This window comes from Artibeus jamaicensis, unplaced genomic scaffold, assembly GCF_021234435.1.
Source record: "Artibeus jamaicensis isolate MK-2021 breed Jamaican fruit bat unplaced genomic scaffold, CSHL_Jam_final scaffold_916, whole genome shotgun sequence".
NCBI lineage: Eukaryota > Metazoa > Chordata > Mammalia > Chiroptera > Phyllostomidae > Artibeus > Artibeus jamaicensis.
The window spans coordinates 38,434,941-38,455,810 of NW_026522059.1; the positions used below are offsets into that span (position 1 = coordinate 38,434,941).

The following is a 20,870-nucleotide window of genomic DNA, read 5'->3' on the forward strand; positions in this document are numbered from 1 at the left end:
AGCCATTTACTTGTGGAATCTGCTTCTATCTCCGAGTAGTGTCCGAGTTAACACTATCAACTCTGGTGTCTGAGAACTGCTTGTTGGTGTGCAGAAATCTCTACATATACATAGATTGAAACTGGTACCAGAATCTCTTTAGTGTTAATAATGCTGGTTTCCAGTGGCAAATGCTTTGGAGTAAAAAAACTTAACTAAGGTATAGTTACCAATTTTTCCACCATTGTATTTAGTTTTAATTTGTGTGACAAGTTTCACCTCATAAAGTGTTTCTTCCTATTTGATTCTTTTTAAACACTGCAATCTGTTTATGTATTAATTCCTGCTAGAATCATAGACATCTCCTCCTCCATGTCTCCTCCTCAAAGGATCAAAAAGGCCTCTTGAGTGGCTATAAGCATCTCCCTATAAACACTTAATTAAAAACTATTATCCTACTGGTGTGTCCGAAGACTGCTTGTTAGTGTAGACACACAAACACACTGGAAGGGTTCCTGGACCCTTTTTGGTCCAGCTGTGGAACTTCTTCAGCAATGTACAGCAGCCCAGAGATGACAGTTCAATTCATCCATGATTGTGATTTCTGAAGTCAATAAAAGGATGGGGGCAAGGAGGTATGAAGTATTAGCAAGACTGACTGAAACAAAAGACTGTGGAATCCAAGCTGAATAGAGAACTGTTGGCAGAGCCACCTGCTAAATGGGGAGTGTGGGAGGGGAAAATCAGTAGCAGACAAGTTTTTTATTCACAGCCCAAGTTCAAGATTGATAAACAGCTCCCAGGAATTTTTGAGAAATTTAAATGAACTTAAATGTTCCTCAACAATTTATTAATACTGACACACTAACAGCGCTGGTAACTATGCTAGCAATTTAATTACCCTGCTGCTTCAAAGAAAACCTGCAGATTCCACAATTATCTCAAGAAAGCATCACCAAATTCTTAGAAATAAGTGATTTAATGTTCAAGAAAAAATGCACTGCCTCATGCACTCATGTAGCAATTTAAATCGCTAAATTCTTGTTAAACCACATGATGTAGAAGTTCAGGTAATCAAAAAATGTATGCCATAATTGTTTTTTTTAAAAGGAAAGAAAATGCTAATAAAAATCAAAGAAATAATAAAGTGTGAAAGTTGGATGGAAAGGTGGAGAGGAGAGGATCAAATTGTTGCAGAGATCAAATAAAAGGATGTATGTGCAACTGCTTAAATTCTGTACAGTTCTACCTATATAAACACTGGGGAAAACTGTTGCAACAACTTATGTGTTTTCTTGGTGCTCTTCCCTAAGAACTGTATTCACTCCACTACATAACACATAAAACAAGGCTTTATCTTCAAATTATAAATAAGCTAAATAAAGTGGGAGAGATATACATACAAAGTCTTCTTTGGCACCAAGCCGATTTTGCCTGTCTTTTTCTAGGAGTTCTTCCAGAATGGACCAAGCTGTGAGGCTCACTCCTGGCCTTAGATTTAGGGGCTTGTGAAGAATGTTGTCATACATTTCAGCAACATCTCGGCAATAAAAAGGAGGCTGAAAAATAAAAAGCAAAATAAAGTTGGTGTTAACCAAACTATGCTGAAATGTCTGGGTTAAAACAGTTGTATTTGGCTTTGACCTACAGGGAGCAAACTGGGTCTGGACAACTGCAAAAATCCACAGCCCTGTCTGGGCATGTGCACCTGCAGGGCAGCCTCCTGATGTAAAGGGATTCTAAAGCCCAGCCGACTAGAGAGCCTATGCATGTTCACAGAGTGGTTTAGGGCCAGTCTGTTCAATAACACCTTATGGATAGGTGTCAATGTTATAAAACTTGCAGCAGTATATGTTTTAAAGAAAACAACCATAAGCCTCATCATAGGCTTATGACAGAATTCTTGGAAATAGAGTGCCAACATGAAATAATTTCTTGAGCCTTGGGAATACACTAATTAAAACAGAGATTTCCAGGTAAGATGGAGACCTGAAGTTCATGCTCCTTCCTCAGTACTGTGCCAGGGATAGCATTCTAGGCATACTTTGTGGGAAGAAAAACTTTAATTTTTACTTTTTAGAATCTAGCTTGATTTTAATATAGTGAATTTAAGTCTCATTTATGAAGTATATTTTTCAAATGTTCCCTTTTGAATCAACTGCTTTTTATACACAATGATAACATTTTATACTTTCAAAGTTGTCAAAAGAAATTTAAAGGATTCAGAAATATCAGGATGGCAAATACCCAGCACTTAAACAAAAATAAGGTATAAAGTGGTTATACCTTAGGTGTCCTAAGTCACTGGCATAACCAGGAAGCTAGGTCTATCAACAAGAGGATCTTGGTCAAGGGCAAAGAAAGTGCTGGAGGTCAGGAGAATCTGTCATTCAAAGTTAGCAACATGAGACAAATGCTCCTAAATGTACCTACTGTGTTGAATTTCACAAAGAGCTCGCTAGTTTCCAGGGAGGGGTAAAAAAAAAACCCCAAAAAGCAAAACAAAATAACAAGCCCTGGCTCAGGTCTCAGTTGATGGTGATATTTAGTTTAGTAGGGGCAGCACCGCGGGGTTGGTGGGGAGAGGGAGTGATGGTTGGGGATGCATGGATGGTCCCAGCCTGAGCCTGCTGGGCACTCACGGGACCACAAAGCGAGCCTAGACAAGATTCCAAATATTTCAGACAGTCTAAATAAAAGCATATATTATTCCTATAAGGATATGTAAGCTAATTCTAAATGCCTAAACTGTTGGCTTTTGGTTGGAATATTAACTCAATGCTCAATGTAGTAAGACAAATGTACTCATATTAATCAGAAGCTCTGGCTGGTCTTATGTGTCTTTAATTAATAAAAACTGGGGAAACATTACACAGTAAACATTACTTTTTTCAATAAAATTTTAAGACATGGTATATATGATGAATAGAAGACAGGGTTGGTTCCCAGTGATGGGAAAATGGAGCACCGGTGTATTAATTAAATCCTATAAAAAGAAAATACCAGGCAAAACTCAAAAGGCATTATCTTCTAGTAAACACAAAAATATTTTTTCTTTCCATCCTTTTGAAATTGGGCAGAATGATGATTGGGATAAACTGAATTAAAAGTGGATAGTTTTAATGTTACAACTATGTACCTATTTCTGAAGGAAATGCAAGAGGGATGAGAATACCTGCAGTAGTAATTAGTATGACAGAGAAAAATTATATTTAAAATTGGAGCAAAATGAAAAGTTTTTCTTTTTATGCATACATGGCTTTGGGTTTATTTTTTCACCAGGTTACTACTGCTCTGTTAGTGTTATCTAAATGTCCATAAGACTATTAAAAGAGAAAGAGAAAAGAGAAAATGCAAGTCTATTACAAATATATTGGAAAAATAATGAAAGAGTAGAAATACATACCAATCCATACAGCATTTCATACAGAACAGCACCAAGGCACCACCAATCTACCGTATTGTCATAGGGCTGTTTTCTGATTACTTCAGGTGCTAGATACTATAGAAAAGATTAAATATTGGAACAACTCAATAAACAAACCAAAATGTAAAAATAATTGAGAAACTTAACACATTTTAGGTGTTACTATCACACTAAAAACATATCTAGATTGTCAACTGATTGGTTATTTTCATTTTATATTAGTGGTTATTCAAAATCCTTTGGGATATTCTTCAAAATACACCTATTCAAACACTTCCCCCAGAAACTGAGATGCAGTTAGGACAAACAGAAGAGGGCAGCAGATGTAGAATCTGTAATATGAAGTCATAAAGTAGGTATTATATTATGTGGGGAAAAAGTCTTTTAGAAGATTAATTTATCTTAAAAATTACTCTGGAAATTACTATAACTGTTTCTTCTGAAGAAAGAATTCCTAATGTGGCAATTATAATTCATTTTTTCTTTTCAATGAAAGGAAAAAATGAACTGCATTATTCTTAGGAAATTACAATTGTCATTCTCTGACATATTATTTAGAAATGTGGCCCTGGCTGGTATAGCTCAGTGGATTGAGCATGGGCCTGAGAACCAGAGGATCGTGGTTTGATTCCCAGTCAGGGCACATTCCTGGGTTGCAGGCCAGTTCCCAGAAGGGAACCCACGAGAGGCAACCATACATTGATGTTTCTCTCCTTCCCTTCCCCTCTAAAGATAAATAAAATCTTAAAAAAAAGAAATGTGAAGTTATAGATAGCTATTTACATTTTAACTTGTAAAATACTTAAACTAATTACCATTTCAAACATTAAGATGGTAAATTTGAATTATAGATTTCAAAAATATTTATCTCTTTCCATATGAAGTAAATAATTCCTTCATAAGCCTTGTTATGTGCTCCAAAAAATGGCAAAATAAATTAAAAGGGTTTAATAATTTCTGATCATGTTTAGATTTACATGACAAAAAACTCAATTTGTGTTTCCTTTCTAAAAACTATAGGACTTAAGGATTTTGTTAACTATGAAATGAATACAGTCACAAAAATGTTTCTTCAGACATAAACCAAAGCAGAATGGTTACAAATATACACAAGAACTGAGGTTAGTGGGAAAAGGACTTGAACAGATACTTCTCCAAGGAGGACAAACAGAAGATCCAGAGACACATGAAAAGATGCTCAATAAAAGTCTGATTCTCTACCGACTGAGCTAGACAAAAAACTGTACCTGAAAAATAACTAAATAAAATTTAAAAAGAAATTGAAAGAAAAAAAAAGATGCTCAATATCGATAGCTATCAGAGAGATGCAAATTAAAACCACAATGAGATACCACTTTACACCAGTCAGAATGGCTATCATAAACAAAGCAACAAACAACAAATGTTGGAGAGGTTGTGGGGAAAAGGGGTCCCTAGTTCACTGTTGGTGGGATTGCAGACTGGTACAACCATTATGGAAAACAGTATGGAATTTTCTCAGAAAACTAAAAATCGACCTGCCTTTTGACCCAGCAATTCCACTGCTGGGATTATATCCTAAGAACCCTAAAACACCAATCCAAAAGAACATATGCACTCCAATGTTCATAGCAGCACAATTTACAATAGCCAAGAGCTGGAAGCAACCTAGGTGCCCATCAGTAAATGAATGGATCAAAAAATTATGGTACACATACACAATGGAATTCTATGCAGCAGAAAGAAAGAAGGAGCTCCTACCCTTTGCAACAGCATGGATGGAACTGGAAAGCATCATGCTGAGTGAAATAAGCCAGGCAGTAAAAGACAAATACCATATGATCTCACCTTTAAAAACAGGAAGTTAAACAACAAAACAAACAAGCAAGCAAAATAAAAACAATTACACTAAAATAGAGAACAGGGGGACAGCGACCAGAGGGGAGAGGGGAGGGAATTTCAGGAGAAAAAGGGGAAGGATTTACAGGAAATAGTATAAAGGACACATGGACAACAACTAAGGGGGGCAGAAATGGGAGGGAGGTGGGGAGCATGGGGGGGCTGAGATGGGAGTAAAAGACAGAATACTGTACTTGAAAAATAATTAAATTTAAAAAAAGAACTGAGGTTAGAAATTAAAAAATACATTTTAAGGTACTTTTTTAAAAAAGGATTTTATTTATTTATTTTTAGATAGAGGGGAAGGGAGGGAGAAAGAAAGGCAGAGAAACCTCAGTGTGTGGTTGCCTCTTGCACCCCCCCACCTGGGGACCTGGCCTGCAACCCAGGCTTGTGCCCCGAATGGGAGTCAAACTGGTGATTTGGTTCACAGGCTGGCGCTCAATCCACTGAGCCACACCAGCCAGGGCTTAAGGTACTTTTAATTAGGTTTATGATCTTCATTACAAGTCTTATGTGAGCCATTTTATCACATATTTTCAACAATATTTCCATTGCTCTACAATAATGAACTACTACCTGGTACCTAAGATTACTATAACTACATTAAAATTAGGACAATTTAAAATAAACTAAATGTGTGTGCATGTATATGACAGACAGAATAAAAAGTTTTTCAAATAAATTGTAAGAATTATTATTATTGTCTCCAGTAGAAAGGTGATACATTTCTGTTAGCTAATATGATCTGAAAATGGGATGTTTGGGTTAATAGATTCTGATTTCTCTCCATCTCCACTGTCATACTTTCCTCTGCTAAATAAACACTTAATTTTATTATGAAATATTTAACCATACAGAAAAATAGTAAAATATAACAGAAACCAGTAAGGCTGCCACCTAAATACAGTCAATGTCAATCTTCTGCCATATTTGCTTCAACTTATTTTTTTAAAGAACTTTGTTAAGATAGTCACAAACCATGTAATTCATCCATTTAAAGTATACAACTCAATGTCTTTTAATATACTCAGAGTTTTGCAAATATTACTACAATTTTATCACTGATTTGTGATTTTATTTTTAAGCATTAGAAATATAATCAAATGCTTAAAGAAATCTAAGGTAAACATTTGACATTAAAGATAAAGTATAATTTATACCTTTGTTGGGTTATCTGGTGGTATTTCACAATTACAGTTAAAAATACCAACTATAAATAAACTTGAAATGTTCAAAGGGATGATTATCAGATATTTCCAATTGGTGGAAGCTGAAATAATTATTTTTTTAAAGATTTAATTTATTTTTTTATAGAGGGGAAGGGAAGGAGAAAGAGAGAGAGAGAAATATCAATGTGTGGTTGCCTCTAGCACACCCCATACTGAGGATATGGCCTGCAACCCAGGCATGTGCCCGGACTGGGAATCAAACCGGCATCCCTTTGGTTTGCAGACCAAGCTCAATCCACTGAGCTAAGCCACCCAGGGCTGAAATGATCATTTTTATTCTACTTTTCTGATTCTAAATTTTGCATAAGCAATTTATGATTCATTTCTTCATTTTATTCATGATTATGTGAATGACAAATGAGACATACTTCTTACCTCTGGTGTCCCACAAAATGTTGTCGTGGTGTCAGAAATAGCAATTCCTTCTTTACAAAGCCCAAAATCTGTTAAGACCACGTGTCCCTGAGAAATACAGGAGCAGTAAGACAAAGCAATGTACGAACACAAACTGACAATTTAAAAAAATGCTTTATTTAGAAATAATTATAGAACCAAAGGCAAACTGCAAAAATAGTAAATCGAATTCCATGTATCGCTCACCCAGTTTCCCCCAATGCTGACATCTTATACAACTGTAGTATGTTATCAAAATTGGGAAACTGACATCGGTACACATTGTTACCCAGACTGCCAACCTTATTAAGTTCTTAGGCCTGCATTTGTACAGGTCTGCATTTGTACGTGGAAATAAGTGTAGTTCTATGCAATAGAAATGTGCAGATTCATGAACCTACTACCACAGTCAAGACAGAACTGTCCATCAGCCCAAAGGAGCAAACCGTGGTGGTACCCCTTTATCTTTATACTCCCCTATTCCCTGTGCCCTTATGACCACTAATCCAATCTCCATCTCTATGGTTTTGTCATTTCAAGAATGTTACATAAAATGGAATCACATGCTGTAGAACCTTTGAGGCTGACTTTTTCCCACTAAGCATAACAACAAAAATTGACAACTAGATTTTTAAAAGACAATACTTACTATTGAATCCAAAAGAATATTTTCTGGTTTCAAGTCTCTATCAAATTTTAAAAAAGAAAGAAAGAAAAGCAAACCTGAGTATTAGCCAAAATAAAATAATAAAAAGACATTTTTACAAATAATATTTTTAAAACTTACCTATACACTATTTTGATGGAGTGCAAGTAACCCAATGCACTGGCAATTTCAGCAGCATAAAACCTTGCTCTGTGTTCAGGAAAGGACCGTTCTCTTTGTAAGTGAAAAAACAGCTATAAAATGAAAAAAAAAAAGGAATATTAAGATAATTCACACATAGAGTGATACAAATAGATTCTATAAATACAAAACAGGATTTGTTTTTGTCACTTTGAACGTGAGATAAAAAAGCACCAAAGCACAGAACTGTGACTCTCCCTTGCCTGTGTCCCCAACCTAGCAATCACTGTCTTGTCAACCACACGTCTTTCTAACTCTGGCTAACTTACTCATCTCCCATCCACCCCCTTGGTCTCAGTGTGTCTGTGTCCTCACCACGCCAGGCAACCTCTCTGGAAAAGATCATCAATACCAATGATCTTGACATTGCTATGTAGTTACAATATCTTATTGGACCTATTTTGACTGTTCTTTCCTTTGGAAAAACATCACATGCCATTAGTGGCTAGCCAACCAAATATAACCCACAGATACAATTTGTTTGAGTTAAGTACCATTTTTAGAAATATTTAAATTAATTGGTAACATATTAAAACTAGAAAAAGTTTTTAGTAAAAATTCATAGTTTGTATTCATCTGGGGAAAAAAGGTGGAGGGTGGTGGCGAGCTCTGTACCATGGAGTATAAATTCCAACATGGTACCAAATGGCTAGAGTTATGTGGCAGCTGGACTCTCCAGTTCATTTCTTCTACTTTCTAATTCTGAATTTATTTCTTATAACCTGTCCATCCTTTATTCATTGGGTTACTTGCCTGGGCAAAGTTTGCTCGACCTACTTAAGTTTCTTGGCATCAAAGACAATGATCTATCTCTCCCTAGACCTCCTTCTACCATTGGAATTCCATTTCCTCTCCTTTCTAGCTCCTTACACTGCAGGGATTAACAAGGCTTCTACACTGGATTTCTCTACAGTTACTCTTTCTATGCATACCCTGTCCAGAAAACCTAATCCATTCCAAAGACTTTAATCACCACCTCTACATGATGTCTTTCACATGGACATCTCCTTCACAGACCTCAGCTCATTGCAAAGACCTGATACATTTTGTGGACTATTTCATAAGCCAATAAATTCAACTTTTCTTCAACCACTGCTGCTGCTGTGTCTCCCCTTTAATGATAGCACTTTCTGTTCAGCCCTTTAAGTCCTGGGAGGCAACAAGATACAGGGGAACAAGTCAGATTTTACAGCAGATCAAATTTGGGCTCTTCCCTTTGTATATGCAATTTATTTAGCTTCTCTGATTTTCAGATTGTTCAAAACTTGAAACTGATTGGTCAGGGACTTCTGCCATGATGGAGGCGCAGGTGGAAGCACTGCACCTTCTCACACAACCAAGTTTAAAAACAACAAAGTTTGAGCAACAAAAACGCAGCCAAACCACAGAAAATTGAACTACACGGAAGTCTGACAACAACGAACCCTTCAGCCAAACTGGTAAGAGGGGCAGCACCAGCAGCAGAGCAGGGTCGGGCAGGAAAGATCCACCAGACTGACCTGGGCATGCAACCCAGGTGCCCCAGCAGCCGTGGGTGGATCCCAGGTGTGGAAAAGCGGGCGGACCCACTGAGGGCTGATTTCAGTCACACATTTGCATGCAGACGTGCAGGCCCCAGTGGCAGGAAGTGGCAGAGGGAACCACCATTGTCCCTCTCTGACCCCGCCCCCACATACAGCATCACAAACCAGCAGCCTGGGCGGCACCACCCTGGTGAACACCGAAGGTGCCTCTCCTCATATGTAACAGGCACAAACAGATCAAAACATGGCTCAAGAACAACTCAGAACCCCAGAGCCGATAAATCTCAGCAATGAAGAAATAGCCAAACTTTCAGATGCACAGTTCAAAACACTGGTGATCAGGATGCTCACAGAACTGGTTGATTTTAGTCACAAATTAGAGAAACATATGAAGGCTAAACTAATTGAAATGAATGGTAGTGCACAGGAAACCAATAGTAATGGAAAGGAAGCTGGGACTCAAATCAAAGGATTGGACTAGAAGGAGAAAAAAAATGACCAAACAGAAAAGGATGAAGAAACAAGAATTCAAAAAAATGAGGAGAGGCTTAGGAACCTTCAGGACATCTTTAAACATTCCAACATCCGAATTATAGGGGTACCAGAAGGGGAAGAGGAACAGCTACAAGTGGAAAACTTACTTGAACAAATAATAAAGGAGAATTTCCCCAATCTGGCAAAGGAAATAGACTTCCAGGAAATCCAGGAAGCTCAGACAGTCCCAAAGAACTTGGACCCAAGAAGGAACACACCAAGGCACAGCATCATTACATTAGCCAAGATTAAAATGAAGGAGAGAATCCTAGAAGCAGCAAGAGATAAGGGGACAGTCACCTACAAAGGAGTTCCCATCAGACTGTCAGCAGATTTCTTAAAAGAGACCTTACAGGCAAGAAGGGGCTGGAAAGAAGTATTCCAAGTCATGAAATCCAAAGACCTACATCCAAGATTGCTCTATCCTTTCATTTAGAATGGAAGGGCAGATAAAGTGCTTCTCAGATAAGTTCAAATTCAAGGAATTCATTATCACTAAGCCCTTATTATATGAAATGTTAAAGGGACTTAACTAAGAAAAAGAAGATAAAAAAGATGAACAGTGAAAGGACAGCAAACTCACAGTTATTAAGAACCACACCTAAAACAAAAGCAAACTAAGAGGACAGCTAGATCAGGAGCAGAACCACAGAAATGAAGATCACATGGAGGGTTAGCAACAGGGGAGTGGGAGAAGGAGAAGGGGGGAGAAGGTACAGAAAATAAGTAGCATAGACTGTAGGTAGAAAAAAGATAGGGGGGAGGGCAAGAATAGTATGGGAAATATAGAATCTAAAGAACTTGAGACACGTGGTCATAAACTAAAGGGGGGAATGGTGGGGGAGGGGGTATGCAGGGGGGTGTGCAGGGAATGAAGGGGGGAAATAGAACTGTAATGGCATAATTAATAAAATGTATTAAAAAAAGAAAAAAGAAACTGGTCAGTATGAATACTGGGAGGAAATAATAGTAATAATAATAGGAAACACATAATGAAATTACATTCCTTTCACCTTTATCTTTTCTCCTTTTCTTTATTCCTCTACTGCTTATTGCCCCATCAACTGCTCCTCCATCCACCCAAACATTGTTTCATTCCCTCCCCTTATCTTAGCCAAGTGTATCTTTTAGAAAACAAGCCCACCTCTTCCTCCTTTGCTACTCAGCTAACCAGCAGGTCACTGTGTAAAAAGAACTCAGAAGCAAAGTCTTAAAGCTGCACTGACAAAGAAACCACTGACAAAGCAGGAAACCTGAGATGCCTTGCATGATATCTGAAAGACACAGAGTGGTACTTACATCTTGGTTAACCCAAGGCCTACACTGTGACATTGAGAAAGTTACTTAGCCTTTCTGAGCCTTATTTTGCTTATCTATAATATGGGTATAAGAGTGTTTATCTCAAAGAATTGTGATGATGAATTAAAACAATGCATGTGAAATAATTACAAAGTACTGGGCCCTCAATAAATTCTCATATGTCAGCACTCACACACACACAAAATACAATGACAATTTTCTAGGTGGGAATAATGTGCGATCATTTCTCTCTCTGAACCAGGGTGCCTGGGGGATTGCTTCTACACTGAGTAGTTACAAGGCATTTTTGTTATATATGCAGGGGGTTGAATAATAATTCTTTTTATGATCTTTCCCCCAAATGATCTAGTTGTGTCTGATCAACCTTTCATGCTTGCAGAATAGAAATTGGTCTTCCTTCTAGTTCCTTTATTCTACAGTTAAGTATACTATAGTAAGGTTGAAAATGCTTTTCTTCTTTCTCTGCTTTGGGACAAGGGGATGGAAGATCCCTTTGTAAAGATATGAAAATACCTGTCAGTTAAAATATTTTTAGAGACACTCACAGGTCAGAGGTCAAACAATCAGAATGTGAGAATTGAGAAGTAGAGGAAGGAATAGGGGATGTTCAGCTGTCTAGGTCCCGGAATCAGATTGTGTGAGTTCAATTCCCGGCTCCAGTACTTACTAACCATATGACTTGAGCAAGTTACCTAACTTCTCTGGGCTCAGTTTGTTTTATATAATAAAACTGTTGTGAAGATAGAATGATACACACAAACAGCTAGAGTGCTGGGCCTGTAAATATATTCAATACATGTTAACTGCAATAACTACAACTGTAATTATTATCACAATAGCATTTCCCAAAATGTATTTCAAGATCATTTGGATTCAGAGTTTTGGATAATATTATTAACAGATTTGGTTCAAACAAGGAAAGAGGACTATGTAGACCTCTCTTTAAAATTATTTTAAAGAAATCCTGGCATTCTTTAAGTTCAAACTGCTCAAAGTCTTTCACATGCTGAAACATATTGTGAATCACCAAGAAACACATCATTAATCACCAATAGGATATAACATGAAACATTTTCCAAACTGACTTCACCACGGAACGCTCTATTAGAAAATCATCTCATCTGACTAATAGTTTGTGCATTTTAGAAAATCATGAAACCATAATAATATAAATTACAAATCATGTTTTAGTAAATTATTCTCACTATATAGCAAAGTGACGAAACTACCCATGAAGTCTGTGGCTTCATACAAAGGTTCTTTATAAACCTTCCCACCAACAACCTAACTGATTTAAGACGAGCTTTGTGTTACACTTTTCACATCTTGCATTGTGTTTATTATTAGCAAGCACCTTAAATATTTTATTGCTACTCAACAAACAGCTGTTGATGCTGAACCTGGACTGCCCTTCCAAAAATGTATAAGAAAAGAAAAACTCTGACTTTATTCTATTTTTTTCTAAATAGTATCAGTATTATAAAATTAATTATAAAACTCACCTCCCCTCCATTAACAAAATCCAGAACAAAATAAAGCTTTTCAGTTGTTTGGAAAGAATAATGTAATCCAACCAAAAATGGATGTTTCACATTTTTCAAGAGCACATTACGTTCAGCCATAATATGTTTTTGCTGTAAAAAAAAAAAAGGGTAAAGGATCAGCTTGTATTATACACCACAAAACAATTCTGTTAATTGAGAAAAGGAGCTTAGGAGAAACAAAGCGCTTTTATTTCACCTCTCTTCTGTTGAGAACTATTTTTTTCTGTAACACTTTGACAGCATAAAATTTTCCATCCAGTTTCCGTTTTGCAAGAAGAACCTGTTGTAATTAAAGATTGTGCATAGTATTAGAAATTTCAATATTTTAGTAGGAATAGTTCACTTGTCAATAAATTTTATAAAAACAAACTCTCCAAGAGATCTAGATAATACAATGTGTTTTTTGTTTAAAGAATTGAAAACCACTAAATTTATTCCTATAAATCCATTTTTCCTTAAGTATTTTAATAAAACAAAAAAAGGATGCTGATCATTTGAATCGCCAGACGCCATTACTTTGTGTGTTGATGTTTGAGATTTTTGTGTAATTTAAGTACCAAAATCTACACTGCTTGAGATCTTTGTGCCTGTGTGTGTGTGTGTGTGTGTGTGCGTGCCAGCCAGGAGCCCTGAAGATTGTCCTTAGGAATCATTGAGCCTATACTTCATGGCTATATAAAAAAGGAGAAGAAACTAGTTTCGAGGTAATCAAAATGAGTTTCTGCTTTAACTAACTTATAGGTTTCTCTTACAGGTTTCAAATTCAGAAGAGTTTAGAGGAAAATGTTTTACAGATAGCTGACTTTTTAAAATGGGCTCATTTGCATGCACTTTCAAGGATCTGAAGATAGTTACAAGGATTTTGCCTCAATAAAAAGGTAGACATATACTCAAGCTTTCACATTTTTTCCCATGAAATTTGGGGAACAGATATGCAAATAGAAAGTAAAACCAAGACCACTCACTGGAGACAAGTTTAGAATAAATGTTAGATTGCTATTACTTATTTTAGTTTTTTATATATATTTTTTATTCTTCGAACACATTGTAAATTAGCATTTGTCTGCTTTTCCTTTGTTTTTGTGTATTCTGCTTTTCTTTTTTGCTGCAGTTTGTTGGTTTCTAATCATTTTGCAAGATTTTAAATTTTTATTAAACATAACATATAAATAAAATAACTCACAAATCACTACAGTTCAGTCAATTATTACAAAACAAACACATGATGTACCTGCTATCCAGGTCAAAAGATAAAAACATTTTGGGGAGCCTGAAGCTTGTCTTTGGCCCCATTCCAGAAACTACTCCTCCCTGTCTTCCTCAAAAGTAACCACCATCTTAACTTGCAATAACACAAAAAACTTTTATCATTTTTTGAAATTTATCTAATTAGAATCACATAGATGAAGCTGTCTCTGCTTGACTTCTTTTACTCTAAATTATATAATAGGCATCCAAGCTGAGGCATGTTGTATAGTTTTAGTATTTTTACTGCTGTGGAGACTACTGCATTACACAACTTAATCCACTCTTTTGTTGACAGACACTTAGACTGTTTATGAATAACAGTGCCGTGAATACTCCAGCATATGTCTTTCCTGGTGCACATGTGCACGTACTTCTGTTGGATATACAGCTAGGAGTAGAACCAATGTGTCATAGGTAATGAATATAGACATTCGGCTTCAATAAATAACAACTGTTTCCAACAGCATAAAAAAATGAAACATATAGGAATAAATCTAATTAAAGATGTGTAAAAATTCTATACAGAACACTACAGCCCTGCCTGGTGTGGCTCAGTGGATTGAGTGCCAGCCTGTGAACCAAAAGGTAGCTGGTTTGAGGTCCCCAATAGGAGGCACGTGCCTGGGTTGTGAGCCAGGTCCTTAGTAGGAGGCAACCACACATTGATGTTTCTCTCCCTCTTTCTCCCTCCCTTCCCTTCTCTAGAAAATACATAAAATCTTTTTTTTTAAAAGAACAGTACAAAACAGTACTGAGATAATTAAAGGTGAACTAAATCAACAAAGGGATATACCATGGTCATGGATTGGAAGACTCAATAATGTAAAGATGACAATTCCCCCCATACTGACCTACAGATTCAGTGCAATCCCAATCAAAATCCAACAGTTGTGGAAATTGGCATGCTAATTCTAAATTTATGTAGCTATGCAAAGGGCTAAGAATAGCCTCATGAAGAAAAACAAGAAAGGAAGACTTGTCCTGCTAGATATCAAGCTACATTTATCAAGGCAATGTGCTATTGGTGCAAAGACAGACACACAGACTACTGGAACACAATATAAAATCTACAAACGAATGTAAAACACAAAACTAGAAGCAGATCCATGCAATATGGATATTGGATATATAATAAAGGTTACCCTGCATTCAGTGGGGAAAGAATAGTCTTTGCAATAAATTATGTGAGATCAGTTGGATATCCACAGGGAAGAAAATGAACTGTGACCCTACACCTCATATTATATGTAAGAACCAAATCCTAATATATAGATCTAAACATGAAGTTTCCGAAAGATAACACTTTTTGTTATTAATGACAGATTACCTCTAACATCTTGAGCATTTTGAGAACAGATCTATGTCTATATTTCTATTGCCTAGAATGTAGCATGGTATACGGAAAGCTCAGAAAACAAGCCAGAGATGCAGGAAGCTAAGAATACAGCAAGCTATAATTAAATGCATACATATTTATTTTTACTACAGATTGAAGTATAATGCAAAAAAGCACTTAAATAGAACCACAGGCATGGAAACATGGACCAGACTGAAAGTGACCAGAGGGGAGCAGGAAGGGGGATAATGCTGAAAAGAAAGGGAAGGGACTGGACAAAGAAGATGTATGAGTGATACATGGACAATAGTGTGGGTGGGAATTAACTGTGGGAGCCGGAAGGGGGGGTGGGAGAGTGGAGGAGGGCAAAGGGGAAAAAATTGGGAGAACTGTAATAGAATAACAAAAAAAAATGATTTAATGACAAAGAAATACCATATTTCACCATTTATAATGTGCACTTTTTTGCCCAAATTTTTGAGGGAAAAATAAGGATGCACTTTATACATGGGTATGATGATTACATACCATGGGTATAATAACAGGCATAATAACTCATGTGTAATGTGCACAAAAGTGTGGTATGAATTATACATGGCAAAATGTGGTATATTTGATGATTCTGATAATACCATCTATGACACTTGTGGCCTTAAGTGATTCTCCTTCCCTGGTATGGCCACACTGTCAAGTTAAGTAATTCAGTTAACACTAACTTTTAAGCAGAAGCAGGATCTTCACAGAACCCTTTCTTCCCCCATCTACTACTTACGCAGCTGCTCACTTTCGTCTTTAGGCCTCAGTTTAAATAGCCTGTCTTCAAAGTAGTGATCACTCAATGGTCACCCATCTAAGCAGGGATTCCACACTCCTCCCACTGCCTACAGTTTTCTGTCACTTTACCCTATTCTTCAATTCCTTCACATATCCATTACTATTTATAATTATTTATTGGGCTGCATATTTTAACTGACTGTTTCCATTAGTTTGTAAGCATCACAAAGGCAGTAGCCGTGTCAGTTTTGTTCAGTGTTATCTAAATAGGGTCCAGAACATGCCTGGCACATAGCAGGTGCTCAACAAATACTTTTTGAACAAATTAATTTTATGTTAAAATTTAATTAGGAAGAATTAAATTATTTCACTAATTACTCTGTCAGTACTTTAAAGTAGAGAAAGGATCTTAACTCCACATACTGTACCCCAACAAGTTTTGTGCCCTGGCATAAATAAAGCATGCATTCTGTAAATACTGTTTTACTGGGTGAGAAAATAAAAATAGTCTTACCTTGCCAAAGCTGCCTTTTCCAATAACTTTCAAGAAATCAAAGTCTGTTGGTTTAGCACTGAAAGAAATGAAGTCTTACCTTGCCAAAGCTGCCTTTTCCAATAACTTTCAAGAAATCAAAGTCTGTTGGTTTAGCACTGAAAGAAATGAGTGACAAGAATTAGCCTCCTAGAAATTGGACACATGTTCACTTTTAAACATTTCTCAGTTCATTCTGATAAGTGAATGTCAGGTACAAAACACTTCAGCATGATGACTCCAGCTTTCACACTGGTAGTAATTCACTTCTAATATAAAGTAGGTAATGAAAAATAGTAACAATATCTACTTTCTGAGTAGATATTTTATAACTTTAAGTCTTGTTTAGTCCTGCTTAAAAGAAAATTAAATAATAGTCTTGTTAAGAGAAAACTATATATATAGTATATGTATAATTATATATTATACTATAATGTATAATATAATTATATATTATAGTATATATATATATGTTTGAACTCAATATAGCTTCTATCTAAACCAATTTTACTACTATAAACCTTACCAATGTTGTTAATGAAGAAACTGAATAACTATATAAATATGTAATACATTCCAAGGACTTGCTAGTCTGGTAATTTTTCTGGAAAGTTAGTTATTCCCTCCTCGTGAAACTTTCTTCACCTGATAGTGTGACACTACAATCCTGTTAACAGCTGAAACACCTAGTAAAGTCACTAAGAAAAATTTCTGATGGAGTAAAAAGTCATCACAGTGTTTTGCACACATATCATTTATTATACATTACAGATAAGGACCTCTCTGCTTATTCTCACAGATGGTAATGTAGGAAAGCCAAGCATAGAGAAGCCAGAGGGAACACTAAGATTGTCCTTTTATTACTAGTCTCTTGTCAGGTAAAATCAGCATTGGCTGCATGCAGGCAGAAGTACTGGGTAGCAGAAAGTTTAGCATAAGCGGCCAGAAGAGCTATTTCCTTAACCATTCTGAATACCCAAGTTGTACTAAGGAGTGGGAAGGGAATGACTCCATTTAGATTCTAAATTTCCTTCAATTCATTATAGAAAGAAACAGTCCATTCAAACAGGAGAGTAATGTCGAGTCTAGGTTAAATACTAACAGGTGAAGGTTAGGGAGATAAATACTTAACTAAGCTTAGATGTTTTTCTTCTTCAACAACGTGCTCTTTGGACTAGTTATTTTATTCTTTAATGATGTGTAATTTTTTAAACAAATATAATAGTGAAAAACACACAAACCCCTCACAGTAAACACACTAACTGAGGCTGGAACTGAGGCTCCACTGTTAACTGCAGGCGACAGACCCTAACTGAAAGCCAATTTCTGCTTTCGTGCTGCCTGACCACCACGCTGCTATGATGACAAAAAATGCTCAAAACCAAACTTCCTCTTCCTGTTACCATCACACTTCTTTGCTTTCCTCTGCTGCAGAACTCCTCAAGTAAGTGCTCTAAAGTCTTTGTCTACACCTGCTGTACTCTCCTCCAGTTCTTTTTGACCCATTCCTGTCAGGGGAACTGGTAAAGGTTGCCAGTCACTTATCAGAGCCAGTGGTCAGTTCTCAAACTTCATCTTACGTGCCTACTGGCAATGTGAATATACAGTTAATTACTCCCTCCTCAAGAAACTTTCTTCGCCTGATTGTGTGACACTACATTCCTTGTTTTCCTCCTATCTTACCATCTACTCTTTTTTAGTCTCCTTTACTGGTGCCTCCCTGACCTCATTAGAATGCTGAAGTGTCCCACGACCCATTCCTTGGACCATGCCTCTTATCTGTCTATACTCACTGTTTAAGTGGACCAAAAGGGTGAGGGAAGCGTAGTATCCTGGGATAAAAGACAGAATACTTTAGAATTAGTCCAAAAAGGCTGTAAAAATAATTATAAGTAAGAATAGCAACACTCCTTCTCTAACCCAGGCAGACATCACCACTCTGTCAGGGCACTCCTCACTCTAAGCCAAAAAGTAGCCTTGGAATCCCTTATACTCAGTGATCTAGGCATTCACTCCCAGTATTTACAGTTGACATTCAAGATAAAGCCTATATTTGCCACTCCTGGTATTTCTCAACATATTTCCCCTGGGGTCAGTTAAACACAGGACAAGGGGAGAGACTGTATGAAACCATTTAGACTCCTTTGGAACAAGCTGGCTAATGACTAGGGTTGCACCACTGATGCTAAGCACCAGGAGAATGCCAATGAAGCCTGCAGGGATGCTTTGGCCAGACCACCTCCCCAAGCCCTCCCAGGACCTACAGTCCCTAGGAAATACAGGCTACTTAGTTTATATTCACACCCACAGACAGAGAGAGACAGAGAGAAAAGTGACAAAGGCCAAACAGCAGTACCTGATCAATAATTTGTGGATTAAAAATGTCTCAGAGCTCTATTAAAGCAATGCAAAGCTAGAGCAGTAAATTCGGCAAGCATAGGACAGTATTATAGTCAGTGTAAGTATGGTTATATTTCATAGGCTTCCACTTAAACTGGTAAAATTTTATCTGTACATTCACGCAAAAAATCCTCCTAAAATTGAAAAGATTATTTGAAACAAACCAAACCTACTGAGGATTTGCAGATGGTCCCAGGTTGATATTCTGTGAGGTAGAGTGTAGCTGTGGAAGTGGGGAAAAAAATAAACGTTTATATTGGAGCTTCAATGGTCAGTGATGTTTTTCAAATAAATATACATAACTGTAGCAGATATTTGATGTAGTGCCATGATAAAGAAGTAAAAAGTGCTCATTCTTAATAAAAACATATAGATGTATTTAGAAATATCCATAATAATTTTTATAATAAATTTCAAGAGCAGATATAAGGAAAAGAAATTTGACTCAAAGTGGCAAGTCAATGAAGTAAACTGGGGAAAGCTCCTTGGAAGAGGTGAGTGAGCACTGAAACCACAGTTTAAGGGATTATTTTTACATTAAAAAACCTGGTTAAAAACAGCTTCTTCTGTTCACATTTTCCAATAAAGATGGGTACTTTTAGCAGAGGCTTATGCAGTTGTAGACATGATAAGCTGTAGACACAAAATAACCTTTTAAAGTTGTAGACATGAAATAAGGTATTAAAAACTTGTATTTAAGTTCATTGGAGCAAGTTTATCTAAGTGACTTCTTATTAGAAACAAATATCTTTTATATTTCCACTTAAACTCTGAAACTTGTAGACAATCTCCAGAATACAAGCTACTTTTAAAAATAAAGGATAAAGGATAAAAGTTTTGATGTATAATAATATATTTCTTATGAAACAACAAAACTTACTGATTTGTAACTAAAAACTGGCACCAGTGAACACTAATCAAGAACGTAAGTTTCTTGACTTCTCTTGACCTCTATCTTTCTCTCTACAAATAAGGGGTAACTCCATACGCCTTCTAAGATATTTTCTGGCTGTTAACTTCATTTTGTTATCCACTTAAAAGTCTTTAATAAATAGTTACAAGTATAAGAAGTATAGCTCTTTCCCTTTTTTGAAGAGATTCTTTTTATCTATATTTTAAAACTGCAAGAGATGCTAGTCTAAGTTTCAGATTTTGCAGTGAGGGGTATAAATGGTAATATAAAAAATAATAAAATCAATAAAAACAAAAAGTTTTAGATTTTATGGATATAAAAATAAAAAAGAAAAAATACAAATCTGAAGCCAGTAGTGACAGAACAGGAGCCAGGAATCTCAGTTTGGTTCTTTCAAAATCAGCTGTCTCCTACAGCAAGTCAAGACATTCTTTAAATGACTTATACCCACATACTCTCAACATGATTAGCAAGCACAACATGGAAAATCAGGGTTACGTGAATTTTGTCCTCTAAAATATTTTTGAATAGTTTCATTTTTTTCAATTAAAAATATATACTGATGGAAAACAGGAAAAGTACTAGGACCACTATTTTTTAAAAAACCCATAACTTTATTGAAAGATAATTTTCTAAATACTTAACAGTAATTTCATAGTTTTTGCATAACTTTTAAAAACTGTAATCACACTGCGAATACGTATATAAAATGTTATACCCGATATCGTTGAGTACTATGTCAAAACTTAAAATATATCATCTTCAAAAATATTTTTAAATGTCCCTGGCTGGTGTGGCTCAGTGGATTGAGCACCTCCCTGTGAACCAAACAGTTACCAGTTTGATTCCCAGTCAGAGCACCTGGGTTGCAGGCCAGGTCCCCAGTAGCGGGTGCTTGAGACAACCACACATTGATGTTTCTCTCCCACTCTTTCTCCCTCCTTTCCCCTTTCTAAAAATAAATAAATAAAATTTGAAAAGTGAAGATAG

General features: G+C 36.3%; 1 protein-coding gene across 1 annotated transcript in view; it reads right to left on the reverse strand.

Annotated features, from left to right (window-relative positions):
* Window positions 1-20,870, reverse strand: part of SGK3 (serum/glucocorticoid regulated kinase family member 3) — a 45,139-nt gene that overhangs the window by 6,982 nt on the left and 17,287 nt on the right. Inside the window, exons 6-14 of the mRNA XM_037148932.2 lie at window positions 19,141-19,190; window positions 16,629-16,686; window positions 12,874-12,957; window positions 12,636-12,767; window positions 7,697-7,809; window positions 7,559-7,595; window positions 6,892-6,978; window positions 3,386-3,481; window positions 1,383-1,538 (exon numbers count right to left, since the gene is read on the reverse strand). Coding sequence (XP_037004827.1) covers window positions 1,383-1,538; window positions 3,386-3,481; window positions 6,892-6,978; window positions 7,559-7,595; window positions 7,697-7,809; window positions 12,636-12,767; window positions 12,874-12,957; window positions 16,629-16,686; window positions 19,141-19,190 — 813 coding nt within the window. The remainder of the gene's footprint in view (window positions 1-1,382; window positions 1,539-3,385; window positions 3,482-6,891; window positions 6,979-7,558; window positions 7,596-7,696; window positions 7,810-12,635; window positions 12,768-12,873; window positions 12,958-16,628; window positions 16,687-19,140; window positions 19,191-20,870) is intronic.